The sequence below is a fragment of the Bison bison genome, unplaced genomic scaffold, assembly GCF_000754665.1.
Source record: "Bison bison bison isolate TAMUID 2011002044 unplaced genomic scaffold, Bison_UMD1.0 scf7180017864268, whole genome shotgun sequence".
Classification (NCBI taxonomy): domain Eukaryota; kingdom Metazoa; phylum Chordata; class Mammalia; order Artiodactyla; family Bovidae; genus Bison; species Bison bison.
The window spans coordinates 163,328-178,137 of NW_011494840.1; the positions used below are offsets into that span (position 1 = coordinate 163,328).

General features: G+C 39.9%; 1 protein-coding gene across 1 annotated transcript in view; it reads right to left on the reverse strand.

Annotated features, from left to right (window-relative positions):
• The window catches only part of SMAP1 (small ArfGAP 1), a 121,700-nt gene that overhangs the window by 59,382 nt on the left and 47,508 nt on the right, over positions 1 to 14,810 (reverse strand). The window contains exon 5 of the mRNA XM_010848507.1: positions 14,116 to 14,196. Within this exon, the coding sequence (XP_010846809.1) occupies positions 14,116 to 14,196 (81 nt within the window). The remainder of the gene's footprint in view (positions 1 to 14,115; positions 14,197 to 14,810) is intronic.

The window sequence follows — 14,810 nt, forward strand, 5'->3', positions numbered from 1 at the left end:
TCAGCCTCCGCACACACGCGTGCGTGAGGGGCACCCTGTCCTCACAGCACCATTTTTAACTTTCTGTTCATGACACTTTTCTTGGAGTTTTTGTGTATTCAGAAAAAATTCTTAGAAAGCAAGTAACTACTAGGGAAAGCACGTGTTAACATATCCAGGGCACTACAAGTTTAAGACAAGTTTAAGTCCTTCCCCACCAGTTTATTCTTTTTTGGGGGGGTGGGAGGTGGGTATGAGACGTAATAGGAAAATAAAAGGTAAAAAATGATCTATCAAATTTTTACATTTAGAAATTTAATGAAGGAAACATAACATGAAGCTTTAGTCCTTCTGAGCGATCTGTTAACAGCATTACGAACGGCTGCTAGGGCAAAGCCACTGAGAGCACTAGACGTATTCATTTCAACAACACAGGCTACAGTATACCTGTGCAGCCTAAGCCTGGCTTATTTTCAGTCTACCATTACTCTAACTGGTACGGATGGCACAGGCCACGGGAAGGAGACATGCCCTTATTCATGTCTAGTGACAGGCGGGTGGTCGCTACCTGGTGGACAGGCGGACCTGTCCCTGGATCCTCTGGGTGCCTTGTCACCCTCTGCACACGCAGAGGGAGGCACAGCACCACACAGGAACAGCAGCTGTGCCTTGTCGTCAGAGTTGAAATACCACATTTGAAAATAATTTTTGGAACACTGTGATTACAAAGGAAAAAGTTGTAACTCTACATATGTTGTTGCTCAGTCACTCACTCGTGTCCAACTCTTTTTCACCCCATGGACTGCAGCATCCAGGCCTCCCTGTCCATCACCACCTCCTGGAGTTTGCTCAAACTCATGTCCACTAACTCAGTGATGCCATCCAACCATCTCATCTTGTCATCCCTTTCTCCTCCTGCCTTCAATCTTTCTCAGCATCAGACTCTTTTCTAAAGAGTCAGCTCTTTGTATAAGGAAGGCAAACTACTGAAGTTCCAGCTTCAGCATCAGTTCTTCCAATGAATAGTCAGGACTGATCTCCTTTAGGATGGACTGGTTGGATCTCCTTGCAGTCCAAGGGACTCTCAAGAGTCTTCTCCAACACCACAGTTCAAAAGCATCAGTTCTTCTGAGCTCAGCTTTCTTTATAGTCCAACTCTCACATCCATACATGACTATTGGAAAAACCACAGCTCTGACTAGATGGACCTTTGTTAGCAGCTTTTCTTCCAAAGAGCAAGTGTCTTTTAATTTCACGGCTGCAATCACCATCTGAGTGATTTTGGAGCCCAAGAAAATAAAGTCTGTCACTCTTTCCTTTGTTTCCCCATCTATTTGCCGTAAGTGATGGGACCAGATGCCATAATCTTAGTTTTTTGGATGTTGAGTTTTAAGCCAGCTTTTTCACTCTCCTCTTTCACTTTCATCAAAAGGCTCTTTAGTTCCTCTTCACTTTTGGAATAAGAGTGGTATCATCTGCATATCTGAGGTTATTGATATTTCTCCCGGCAATCTTGATTCCACCTTGTGCTTCATCCAGCCCAGCATTTCGCATGATATATCCTGCATATAAGTTTAATAAGATAATATACAGCATTGACATACTTCTTTTCCAGTTTGGAACCAGTCCATTGCTTCATGTCTGGTTCTAACTATTGCTTCCTGACCTGCATACAAGTTTCTCAGGAGGCAGGTCAGGTAGTCTGGCATTCCCATCTCTAAGTATTTCCGACAGTTTGTTGTAATCCACACAGTTAAAGACTTCAGCATAGGCAATGAAGCAGAAGTCGATGTTTTCTGGAATTCTCTATGATCCAACAGATTCTGGCAGTTTGATCTCTAGTTCCTCTGCATTTTCTAAATCTAGCTTGAACATCTGGAAGTTCTCGGTTCACATCCTAGTTATCTAAAAGGTATATTTATCTAAAAGGTAGCCAAAATAAACGCCACAACTGATGAGTCTGACTATGTATTCAAAAGAAAAACATGACAATATAAAATTTACTACAGAATCATTAAAATAGAGTTATAAAGGTAAAACTGTATATATTTACAAAGTACCTTTGGAGTTTCATTTGTTAACTTTTAAACTGCAGTAATAACCATTTCTAAGCACAGAGTTCAGTGGCATTAAGTACATTCACACAGCTGTGCAACCGCCACAGCCATCCTCCTCCAGAGCTCTTTTTATCCTGCACAACTGACACTCTCTGCACACGAAACCACCACTGCCCTTACCCACCCTCCACCGTGCATTCTACCGGCCATCTCTGTGAATCTGACTCTTCCAGGGACTCACGGGAGGCACCTACAAGTAGCATCGCACAGTATTTGTCCTTTCGTCTCCATTTCACTTCGTATAATGTCCTCAAGGAGCACCCATGCTGTAGCCAGTATCGGAATTTTCTTCCTTTATAGGCTGAATAATATTCCATTGCACATACATATCACATTTTGTTTATCCATTTATCCACTAATGGACATTTAAGTGGTTTCTACTTCTGGCTATTATGAATAATGTTGCTATGAACATGGATGTACGAATTCTGTTTGAGTCCTTGTTTTCAATTCTTTTGGGTATATACCCAGAAGTGGAACTGCTAGATCAAACGGCAATTCCACGTTTCTTTGAAGAATTACCACACTGCTTTTCACTGCTGCTGCTCCTGCTGCTAAGTCGCTTCAGTCGTGTCCGACTCTGTGCGACCCCGTAGACAGCAGCCCACCAGGCTCCCCTGTCCCTAGGATTCTCCAGACAAGAACACTGGAGTGGGTTGCCACTGCCTTCTCCAATGCATGAAAGTGAGAAGTGAAAGTGAAGTTGCTCAGGCATGTCCGACTCTTAGCAACCCCATGGACTGTAGCCCACCAGGCTCCTCCACCCATGGGATTTTCCAGGCAAGAGTACTGGAGTGGGGTGCCATTGCCTTCTTTCACTATGGCCACACTATTTTACATTCCCACCAACAATGCACAGGTTTCCAATTTCTCCACATCCTCACCAACCACTTGCTATTTTCTGGCAATTTTTTTTGACAGCAATCATCCTAATGAATGTGAGATATAAAGTACTTAAAGTATTCTTTTAAAATTCTATAAAAATTTTCAAAAGAACTGAAAGTAAAAACTAAAATGTTAAAAGTGGTGAGACTCTATACAGTGAGACAACAGGTTTTCCTTTGTACTTTTTTTCTTGTATTTTCCATGGTTTTTATAATAGGGGGGAAATGGCTATTTTAAAAATGAGGCTGATATTATTATCACAATGAGAAAAGATTTAAGAGGAGGCATGGACCTAGTCACAGCACAGGTGCAGAAGAAGTCAGAAAGTTGAGAGGAAAACAAGCCCGGCACGTTCAGGGGCCAGCACCCGCTGGACTTCCCTCGAACGTGTGTGTGCGGGTAGGGGAGGGACTGCCTGAGACGGAACGTGGGCACAGACGGGGGCACACCTCGGATGGCTCAGGTACCTGTCCTGCGGTCTGCACGCAGCGATGCCTGGTTCTCTCTCAACTTTTCCTGGTTCTCTCAACGGTCAGGCCTCCATGAAGCTCTGAAGAAGTTGGAATCTTTCTTCCTGGCACCCAGTCTTTCTGGCACAGCAATGCTCAGAAATAAATGCAGTAATCTAGACAAATAATTATAAGTACCACAAAAGTGATACTCCAGAAGGGGAGTAACAACAAAGCTTATGGCCTCAGGGCTAAATGCTGTCAGGGGCCCAAGACCATGTATCTAATCCAATTTTTATCCTAACAACCTGTTCTGTTTTTACCTCCAAAATGAAGGTGATTCTTTTTTCAATTTTAAAAAATTTTAAAGGTTACTTTCCTTATCATTTTGTTTGTAATATATTTTGTGTTGTACAATATATACCCTTGCGCCTGTCTTACAGCAACAATCTGCACCTCCCACTCCCCACCCCCCATACTGCCCCTCATCTACTAATTTGTCCGCTCTACCCAAAATGCAAATGATTCAAATCATATGGGAATTAGATGAAAAGATGTGTGATTTTAAAAGATAAACTTGACTCTGGGAATCTTCGAGTAAAGAAAATGCTGGTTTGGATTTCAAATTATCTTATGTCTACCTCCCACTTAATGGCACTATTATAACCTTTTTCTTTCATATACATAACCATATTACTTCCTTCCAGCATCCGAGTAAAACTGCTAAGAAAAAGATTTGTGTCTATATCCAAAAGCCTCACTTGCACTCTCCATTGAGGGGTGTACCAGACTGCTTTCTTTCTTCCACTGAGACCAGTTTCAGGGACCTGGAATCTGAATCATTGATGCTCTAGTGATGAGCAATCTTGTCCTCCGGGACATTCAGCAACATCTGAAGACATTTCTGATTGCCAGGACTGGCAGGATGCTGGCAGACATCCTGCAAGACACAGACATGCCTCCACCACACGACTCCTAGTGTTTAAGGTGATGCTTGCCACAGGGTAGGTAGAAAAAAATGCCCATTAAACTAACAGATTTACATATGAGGAAACTGAGGTTCAGAGTGATCAGATATTTAGTAAACAGCAGAGAATGGAAGTCAAGTCTTCTTACCAAGCCCAGGCTCTACCTTCTTTACCTTCTAGTAGTTTAATATTTTTCAAAAGACTTTTTAAAAAGTCTGTATCCTTTGACTTAGCAAATCCAGTTTTAAAAACTTATCCTAATAAGCTATCACACAGTTGTACACCGATTATGTGTGCATATTTTCATTATTCAAGAGATAAATTTTAAAACAAATCTTTCTATAGTCAGAGGAGTGTTTCATTCCCACTCAAGGGAATGTTACTAAAGACAGAAAAGCATACACATATTTATCAACAAGAAAGGATACTCAAGACATATCGTTATATGACAGAGGAGCAGAGCAGTCCAATCCCATGTGGATACACACATTTCCATGGGAAACAATATGGAAGGATGAACATCAAAATGTTAGCGATAATTTTTCTAAGTGGTTAAATCTGTGATGATATTACTTTTTCTTTTTGGTTATTTTCTAACTTCTTAAAAGTAGACATGGTTTGGGGACTATGGGGAGGTAGAAGGGAGATGCTATTAAAAATCCATAACGTTTCTATCTACCCTGTATCTTGGTTAAAGAATGAAAAACGCTATAAATTTACTGGACAGGAATATGATTTCTTTTGACTTAGGAGTAGCAGTAGTGATCTTTTCTTTTTCAGAGAGTAAAGATTTACTAAAAAAGAGAAACCTAATAGCTAAAGAAAGAAAGTTGTCAACAGCAACTAACAATATAGACTCTAATAAAACCTGGACCACAGAAAAACAGGACCAAAATGCTTTCTAAGCCTAATGCACAATTATGCTGAATCTATTTTTTTAAATCTACAAACAAAAGATTGTTATCAAACTAATCTCCAATATCAGGTTTTAAGCTGAAAATGAAATGATTTGTGGAAAATACAAAGAACCTTCCAATTCCACTTATAAAAAAAAAATGCACTGTTAAGACATCTGCCATGCTTACTTATTACTACCTAGACCATATGTCTCCACACCCACAAAAGCATTAACTGTTGGAAATATGTGATTCTCAAGTGCACACACACAACATGAGCAATGTTTATCTAGCTTCAATGGCACTGAGAACCTGGTGGCTGTGTGAGCATCTCTGCCCGACTGTTAAACAGCAGAGCCTACTAATGCAGCAGCTGGCAGTGAGCCACTGAATTCCAGTTTAATGCATGACTAAGAGCTATCGTGCTGCGATTCATGGGGTCGCAAAGAGTCGGACACGACTGAGCGACTGAACTGAAACTGAAACTGAAGAGGTATGTGACTGACATACAACTGGTTGCTTACTTTTACATGGCTGTACTGAAATCTCAAGCTCAGGAGCTTTGCAATTTTACTTTCTGCTTATATTGAAAGGTCAGACCACTTATTGTATTTTTTAAGTTTTATTAACATAAAAGTTTGTTCATAAAGACAACTCTGCTGGTTGTTTCTGTTTTTTCCCCAACTACTTAAAAAAAAATCACTACTCATCAACATCATCTTCTTAAAAGATTAAAATACTATTTAACATTAATATATGTGGTAAGTTGATTTTCTCTCATAAACGTCAAGCAGTTAGTGGCAAGAATCTGCACACATGCAAAAAAAACCAAAAAAACACTTTTTAAATTTTGCATTAAAAATTGTAACACATGCTTGGGGGACCACAGGCAAGTGATTGCCAGTCACAGCAATCACTTTAAAGTATTTCACCAAGACACATACAAGAGATTGGTAACAGTACACACACATTAGGACTGACATATATACCCTATCATATATAAAACAGACAACTAATGAGCACCTACTGTGCAGCACAGGGAATTCTACTCAATGTTCTGTGCTGACCTAAATGGGAAGAAGGAAATCCAAAGAAGAGGGCACATATGTATACACATAGCTGATTCACTTTGCTGTACAGGAGAAATTAACACAACACTGTAAAGCAACTATATGCCAAAAAATTAATTTTTAAAATGCTTAAGATGAAAAAAAAGAATACTCATGCACACAAGCAGAGAAAGCTATGCCACAAAAGGTTTAAGACAGTTATCACTATGTAGAGGGATTATGAGAAGTTATGTACCTTTTTAATGTTTTGCTTATCTATACATTTTATTTTTTCCTACACAGAATATGTAATATTTAATAAATGTTTGAATATGAAAAATTTTTAATTCATAAAAACATAAAAATATTCCAAGATAGGTGAATAATTATGTACTAAACTCACTGTAATTATCTCAGAAAGACCTTAAGAAGGTCCATGAAAATATAAAATTCTTTACTTTGATGTAATAATCTAAATTTTTCTGTTAAGATACTCATTGCATATAAAACCAATGATGCATTTACACTTGTACAACAGGCATCTAAACAGAAATACCTAATACCTTAAAGTAAGCCATGTTTTCTGAAATATAATATATTCAGACACACACAGATATACACACACATACATACACACACAAATACATGTTCTATATAAATGCAGAAGTAGCTAGCATTAGGAAGAACTGAATACTTTTTTCCTAAATTAGACTGTCATTTAACAGGAAGAATAGCTCATTGAAACAAAATAGCAACTCAGGTGGATGAGAAATCAGTTTGAAATAATAAAGAGAATTCACGGACTAAAAACCAACTCTGGAGCTGTGAAAGCCATCTTTAAGGATATAGTCAAGATGATTTTAGGAACCTGTCCCTATGTTCAATAGATTTAATAAGTAATTCTAAATTTAGAACTATTAATTACCATAGGGATCACTAGAGATCATCAAGGCAAAGCTTATTAATAAAAGAGGAAAAAGGAGATCCGGGCAATTAACTGACTTTGCCCAGTTAACTGACTGAACCCAGACCACGGGCCTGAACCTGACTCTCCTCCTGACCCTGCTTCTCCTGCTGCAACCAAGTCTCAACAAACATAGCCACCTGCTTCTGTAAATAACATTTACTGGAACACATTCACATATACTGCCTGTGTACTACAAAGGAAGAGTTGAACAGTTGTGAAAGATACCTTATGGCCTAAAAGATTTAGTATCTGATTCTCTACAGAAAAACATTTGCTGATCCCTAAAGTTTTCTTAACATACAATTTAAAAGTTTCAGAACTTAACACATAAATTCTATCAATAATAAACTACATTATAATAAACCAGAACCACTACTGTGGTTATTACTTTTAACTACTTTATGCTATGCTATGCTATGCTAAGTCACTTCAGTCGTGTCCAACTGTGTGTGACCCCAGAGACGGCAGCCCACCAGGCTCCCCCGTCCCTGGGATTCTCCAGGCAAGAACACTGGAGTGGGTTGCCATTTCCTTCTCCAATGCATGAAAGGTGAAAGTGAAGTCGCTCAGTTGTGTCCGACTCTTAGCAACCCCATGGACTGTAGCCTACCAGGCTCCTCCGTCCGTGGGATTTTCCAGGCAAGAGTACTGGAGGATTTAATTCCCCCATCCCAAGAACTATCTGTCCATTTTTCATGTTTTGATATGTACATCTTTAAGAAAAACTATAAAACTTAGAACCTCCCAAAGGAGAAATCAAGATCTGCTTATTTAAACTGAAAGAGAACTCATGTACATTCCTTTAATAGACTACTTCTCATCTACATAAACATATTTATAGATCACCAGCTACTTGGGAGACAGTCTAGTAGATAAATCTAAACAAACTGAATTAGAAATGTCAAACATAGGACAGAATATTTTAGAAAAAGTCAAATATATACACTATTTTCCAGCAGAATATCTAAAGCACAACAGACAGACATCTATTTAAATGTCAAAAACATCTGCCCTATTAATCAGTTGATTCAGTAAATGTTTAGGTTTTACCTTCTGCTTCCCAGAAAAGAAAGTGAGCTGGCTCCAGCTAACCCTATTAGTAACAGATGCTTATACAACACAGTAACATAAGCCTCAGGGAGACCTAAGTACAAAATACAATTTAAACAAAAGTAGTAGGTTGCTCAGGGAAAACAAGTGTATTTACGGAAGGAAGAAGTCCCTAAGGTAGGAAATCAATAAAAATTATGAATCCACTAGTTAGAAGACAATATGGGATGGGGTTATATATAAACACCATTCTTTTTTAGAGAACCCAGGACTGTTCATTATAAAATGATGTAGAATGTACAACAGAACAAAAAATTGCAGTACCTGAGGGCACATATGTCAAATCAAAGCACGCACACACACACAAACGACCTGGGACTTAAATCGGAAGAAAACCTGGGTTCAACCCCTGTTGGGGGCCAGTGTGAGGCACTCCGCCCATGGCAAAGGTCATGAGGAAGGAGGCTCGACATACGCAAAGGTGGGATCGAGCCTCAGGAGTCCCTCTGGAAATTCTCGAGCATCTACCCCCATAACCAGAGCCTGCCTACTTTACTACTTTGTGCTCTCCCCTACACCTCTGACTTTACAGGCGGCTGTCCCCCACCACCTCTTTCAGAGAAGGAGGTAACTTAGAGCTCCAGTTAATAATAATTCCTGGGCGTGATAGGAGTGTTTCAACCTACAAACTCCTCTGAAGGTTCTCTAGCCTGCCTGACAGGCTTGTCTGGCTACATGTGATTGCTCACAGCCTCCCAACCGTGAGAGGCACGAGATGCTTTAAACCTTCTAAAAACAGGTTCCTTAGAAAAGTTAGAAAACCATTAGTATAAGTATAGTGGGCTGATTAGAAATTGTATTGGTGAAGGGTTTTTCATTTGTTGAGCCAATGTTTGTTGCTAAGATTCCACATCCCCTGCCCTTACACACATTAATGAATATATAGAAGAAATAAGTATTAACCTTTGATATAAATCACATTAGACCTTAGACTAAGTAAATTCTTTCCTTAACTAAAACCCACTACACCCTCACCCTATAGGAATGTAACTTTATTTGGGTGGCGTCTGTTTTAAGAATAATCACCCTTGGAGAAAAAAGTGTTCTGGATGACTGACCACTGTCACAAGGAGAGGGTCATAAATCGTCAGCAGGTCCCCCTGGCCAGAAATGATGTAACACCCCTAAGACCTCTGTATACATTTGTATGAAGCACCTGACTTTAATAAAAGTCAGGACTGCTGTCCCTGCGTGACTTTTGTATAACATCTCAGTGTATAAAAACAGACTCTGGAAAATAAAGAATTGGGATCAGTTCCTCGAAATACTGGTCTCCCCATGTCTCTCTCTCTCTCAAACTCTGGCTGAGTCTCCATCTGGAGCGTGGAACCTGCCATGCTTACTAATTATGCCTGGACTTCTAAGATCCGACTGGGGAGGCCTCAGTGTCTCCTCTCCTTTGGGAGAACGGACGGACGCCTGCAGCCTACGTAAGTGGTGCAAGCTTCTTGTCTTGAAGTTTTATTGGTCTCCCGTGTAAACCAAGCTACTCAGCCTCTTTTCTCCAATGAATTTTCCTACTGAGCTATCCTCATTCTATTACTCTTTATATCTTTGATGAATATTTAAATAGTCACCGACGCAGTCTCCCCTTTGAATACCCTGGATCAGCCAGGGCTGGACCCCAGCAAACCCCCTCAACTGCTAACAACTGTTAGCACTGAGCAAGTCACTTTTCAGTGGCTTGATGTCCTTCTAGGTTTTAGTCTGCTCCTGTATAACGTAAGAGATTGGGACTAGGTAGCAAGGTTTCTTCTGATCCCCAATTAGCACACTTCCAAGTAACTGTTTATTAACTCACTGCTGCATGTCAAGTCCATGTTAATGGCTTTAATTATGTGTAGAAATAAGTGGACTTAGAAGAGGTATTCTGGAAAAATAAACCCTATCAGGCATCACTCTTTCAAACACATGAAGATGTACAAGATGGAGCTTAGTCTGCTCTGCCTTATAAAAGAAATGAAATCCTATTTTTCCAAGCTCCATAAATTATCTAACGAAACTAGATTACATTGGCCAGTTCATATATTCTCTCTGATTCTTGGTTCCTCCACCTCCAGCAATAACTGGTCTTTGCAAGGAGTAAAGAGCACACACAGGTGAAGAGCTGAAAGCCTTCCCTCTGAGGTCAGGAATAAGACAAGGATGCCTTCTATCACTGATTCACAAACCAGAAATAAAAAGAGCAATAAAACCACAGAAATAAGACATCTGCAAACATGTAACTGGAAAAGGACCAGTTTCTTCGACATGTATGCGTGTGTGTTGATTGTTAAAACCGCAATATTGTAATTAGCCTCCAATTAAAATAAATTTTAAAAAAGAAAAAAACAGGCAATTAAAAAAAATAAAGAGAAACTGTATTTAGGGGAAAAAAAGGCAACAAGGGAAAAGTAAGCAATCCAATTTAAAAAGAGGTAAAAGATCTGAATCAGAGCTCCAAAGGGGGGCTCCAAATGGGCTATAAACATGTGAAAAGGCCCTGAGCTTTGTTCGTAATATACAAAATGGACACTTAAAATACAATGAGATATCACTATACACTCATCAGACTTTAAACAATATTTCTGATAATACCAAATGTTGAAAGAACGCAGGGTCACCAGAATACTTTTGGCATTTGGTGTACATGATGCAGGGCTGTGTGACATGACTTAGCAACTGAGTATGCACAACAGTGTTCACACTTTATGACCAAACAAGTCCACTCGTAAATACATCCTGAAGAAGTACACACCTAGAGGCACGTACAAAAGCGCTCACAGCAGCACTGCTTATTAAGAGCTAAAGCCTGGATATAATCCCAGTGTTTACCAATTGAATGGATAAAGTAAGAAACAAAAATACAATGAAATACTACACAACAATTGACTAAGGAAGCAGACAACTATATACCAAAAAAATGCTGACTGGAAAAAAAAAGCAAAACAAAAGAATATTCGTGCTATCATTTGTATGTTCAAAAAATACAGGAAAAACAGTATTTTCTAAATATGATTTCTATTATTTACATACACACTCAGAGAAGATAAATCTATTTCTAAATGCAAGGAAACGATTATCTCTGGGAAGAAGAGAGGTGACTGAACCAGGAGGTGTTACGGTGGCAGCTTCTGGGGAGCCGGCCACGTCCTGTTTCCTGACCAGGTGGTGAATACAAGGCTGGTCACTTCACACTTGTAAGTGCACATGCAAACTACACCTGCCCAGTTCCTGGCAGATAACAGATAGCCAATAAAGCCAACCCCTTCTTATTAATGAGGATGATATTCTGACTACTACTGATATAATTTTCACTATTACTACTAATTTCTCCTCTGTAGATTATACACAGGGGTTTCCATGGGGGCTCAGTGGTAAAGAATCCACCTGTCAATGCAGGAGACGTGGGTTCAATCCCTGGGTTGGGAAGATCACCTGGAGAAGTAAATAGCAACCCACTTTAGTATTCTTGGCCTGGGAAATCCCATGGGCCTGGTGAGCTATAGTCCATGGGGTTGCAGAGTCAGACACGACTTAGTGACTAAACAACAACAAGACTATACAAGCTCCCTGACTACCTCAGCTCAGAGACAAGGCACAGAGAAACGGCTAGTGCGAAAGAGGAGAGCTCACTGGCGCCACTGCTCTGTCTCCCCACTGTGCAGACTTGTAAATGCACTGGTCTCTCCCTTCTCATGCAGCTTGTACTATCCTGACCACGAAAGTTTGACAGGAACTGAGGTTTCTCCCTGTGGGTGATTATTCCTTCAGCAAGGTTCCCACTAGCAGCAGCAGGAGTCCTGAACTCTGCAGGGTGAGCAAGAGTAACAGACGAGGTGTGAACTGGGTTTAGTAAAACCTAACACTGAAGGTAGCAGAAAAGTGCCGGCTCCTCCCCGTGCCCACCTCTGAAGTGCTCTTCTCACACCCGCGATCCAGAGACTGCTCACAGGTCACTGGCGGCCCCTTCCCTCAGCGGGCAATGGAAGGCAAGCACTTACACATAAGGCAGTGAAATACACGAGGTCATGACATCGAATGCTCACTGTATTCTCAGGGCAAAATTTTTTTTAAGAGAAAAAAATACATGTTTTAAAAGAGGTTAAATTTTAAATCTTGCCAAGTACAACAGTAAGGCATTATATAAACTCTTTGATATTTCTAACTTTTGAAAACAAAAGATAAAACCTTCTGGTGATTTTTAAATTCCTTTGCAATCACAGAGAAAACTGTCAAAGAGATTTCACTTACAGCTTCTTACTGATGCACGCTGAAGAGAAAAGTTTCCCGAGGCAAACTGAAGCAATTTAAGTAACTGGGGTTATAATTACTAACTTAATCACTCCTTATAAAAAGTTTTATAATATTTAACATCTGACTAAAACAAAACCTAGATGCATCCCCTGTTGGGCAAAGAAACTGATCTAACAGTATAATTAAAGAATCATATGAGAGAGGAAATAATACAATCAAATGTATGACAATGTCCCCGGAATTCTGAGGAAGGGAGAAAGTGCATCTACTTGGGGCCGTTAGAGGGCCTTCACGGACAAGGAGGAGGCCTAGGGAAGTTGGGGGAGAGCAAAGGACAGCCTTGGCCAGGCAGTTCAGGGAAGAGAGATGGGAAGTGTGTTCAGGGGGCAACAGACAGGTTGGCCTGGTACTGGTGGGGCTGGGGGTTAAGGGGACACCCACTAGGAGGGAGGTGAAGGCGCAGATGGTGGACAGGTGTGGGTGCTCCATAAAGTTCTGACCAGCCTTGGGATTCTTAGCAGCACATCTTAAAGCTGAAGGCATGCTTATAACTTTCTGAAGGAATAGGCTATTCTAATAAACGTGATGGAAAAAGAGCCAGTTACACTTCAAATGGAAGCAGTTTGTACTGTGTAATTTATGCCTTCATAAAGTCGACTATTCACACTGCAACAATTAAAATCAAGGACACGCTCTCTTTACTAATAATTCTCTTTCTGTGCTCCATCACTGTGTGAGGAAATGCACTGAGAGCCAAGCCACCATGACTATTTAACCAAGTCCTTTACAGACATCCATCGTATCTTGCTACAGTAGTGTAGCAAGATAGTAGGCCTGATCACAGCTCTCCTGCTCATCACTGCAAAAGAACCTTCCAAAAGAATCCACAGCCTGTCCTTCAAAAAGGATCAATGTGGACCTTAAAGTCCTCTACAATTTGAGCTCAATCTACCATTCTGGTCTCTTTCCCACGATTCCCACAGACATAGATCTTTCTTCACTCTACTGCTCACTCTTTTTCTAAATAAACCCTGTCTTTACTTTCGGTTGCGTCCTCAAGGTGTTCTCTCCACAGGACACACTCCTCACAACCTCCATCCTACCTACACGTCAGTCCACTCAAGTGCTACACTCAGTGTGGAGTGTCTTCTGAAGGCCTCTGCAGGGCCCTCTGCACTCTCTCAACTGTGCTGATTGTGAAGTCAGACTGTGCAAGAAAGCTAAAACCACCACTCTTTACATAAGGAATAATACTTGCCCTCGAGAAACTCACAGGAATCTACACCCACACATATGCACCGGATTACAAGTCATACAGGACCAGACAGATACAGGACACACTCCGCAAATACTGGTTCAAAGAATGACACTGTATATCATGAGTATCTCCAAATCATCCATATATAACTATACAGAGAAGGTTGTAGCCTGCGTGGATTAAAAAACAGCAAGAGATTACCTTTTCAGTTGTAAGAGGTTTTGTAGGCTTTTCTGGCTCCTTTTCTTTCTTTTTCTCTTCCTTTTTTTTTTCCTTTTCTTTCTAAAACACAGCCGAAAGTTTTGATAAGTTCACTTTTTTAAAAATGTCAGCTCTTCATACATTTTTATTTTATTAGTTGGAGTCATTTGAAGAGAGTACAAATTTCAATGATGACAATATTCAGTGATACTGAGACATGAAAGAAAGCACAGCAAATTCATACTGTCATCAAGTATGTTAATAACACAATAAAGAATAACTTTCCTTAAAAAATTAAGACAGAAGTGAGACAATTTAGAACTTCTTTGATATTTCAGAATTTGCTTAAAACAAATGCAATTTCTATTCAATAAATTCTCATTGCATCTTTACATAAAGTTAGGTTTCCTAACAGCAACCAAGAAGTTGAAATTTGAATACAAAGAAAATGAAAACTAACTCATAGAAGAGAATTCTTTATCAACCAGATGAAGGCAGAGTACAACATGTAAACATGAGAAGCAAAGTGTAAAATCACTTTAATTTTTTTTTCAATCACCATAGTGTTGTGGTATTTTTAAAGGACAAATACGATTATTTTCTCTTGAAAATAACGTTGAAGATAGTGCTTGGGGACCAGAACGAGCTGACTGGTTTGCATATATGATACAACCCAGTCAAAGTAAACTATAATG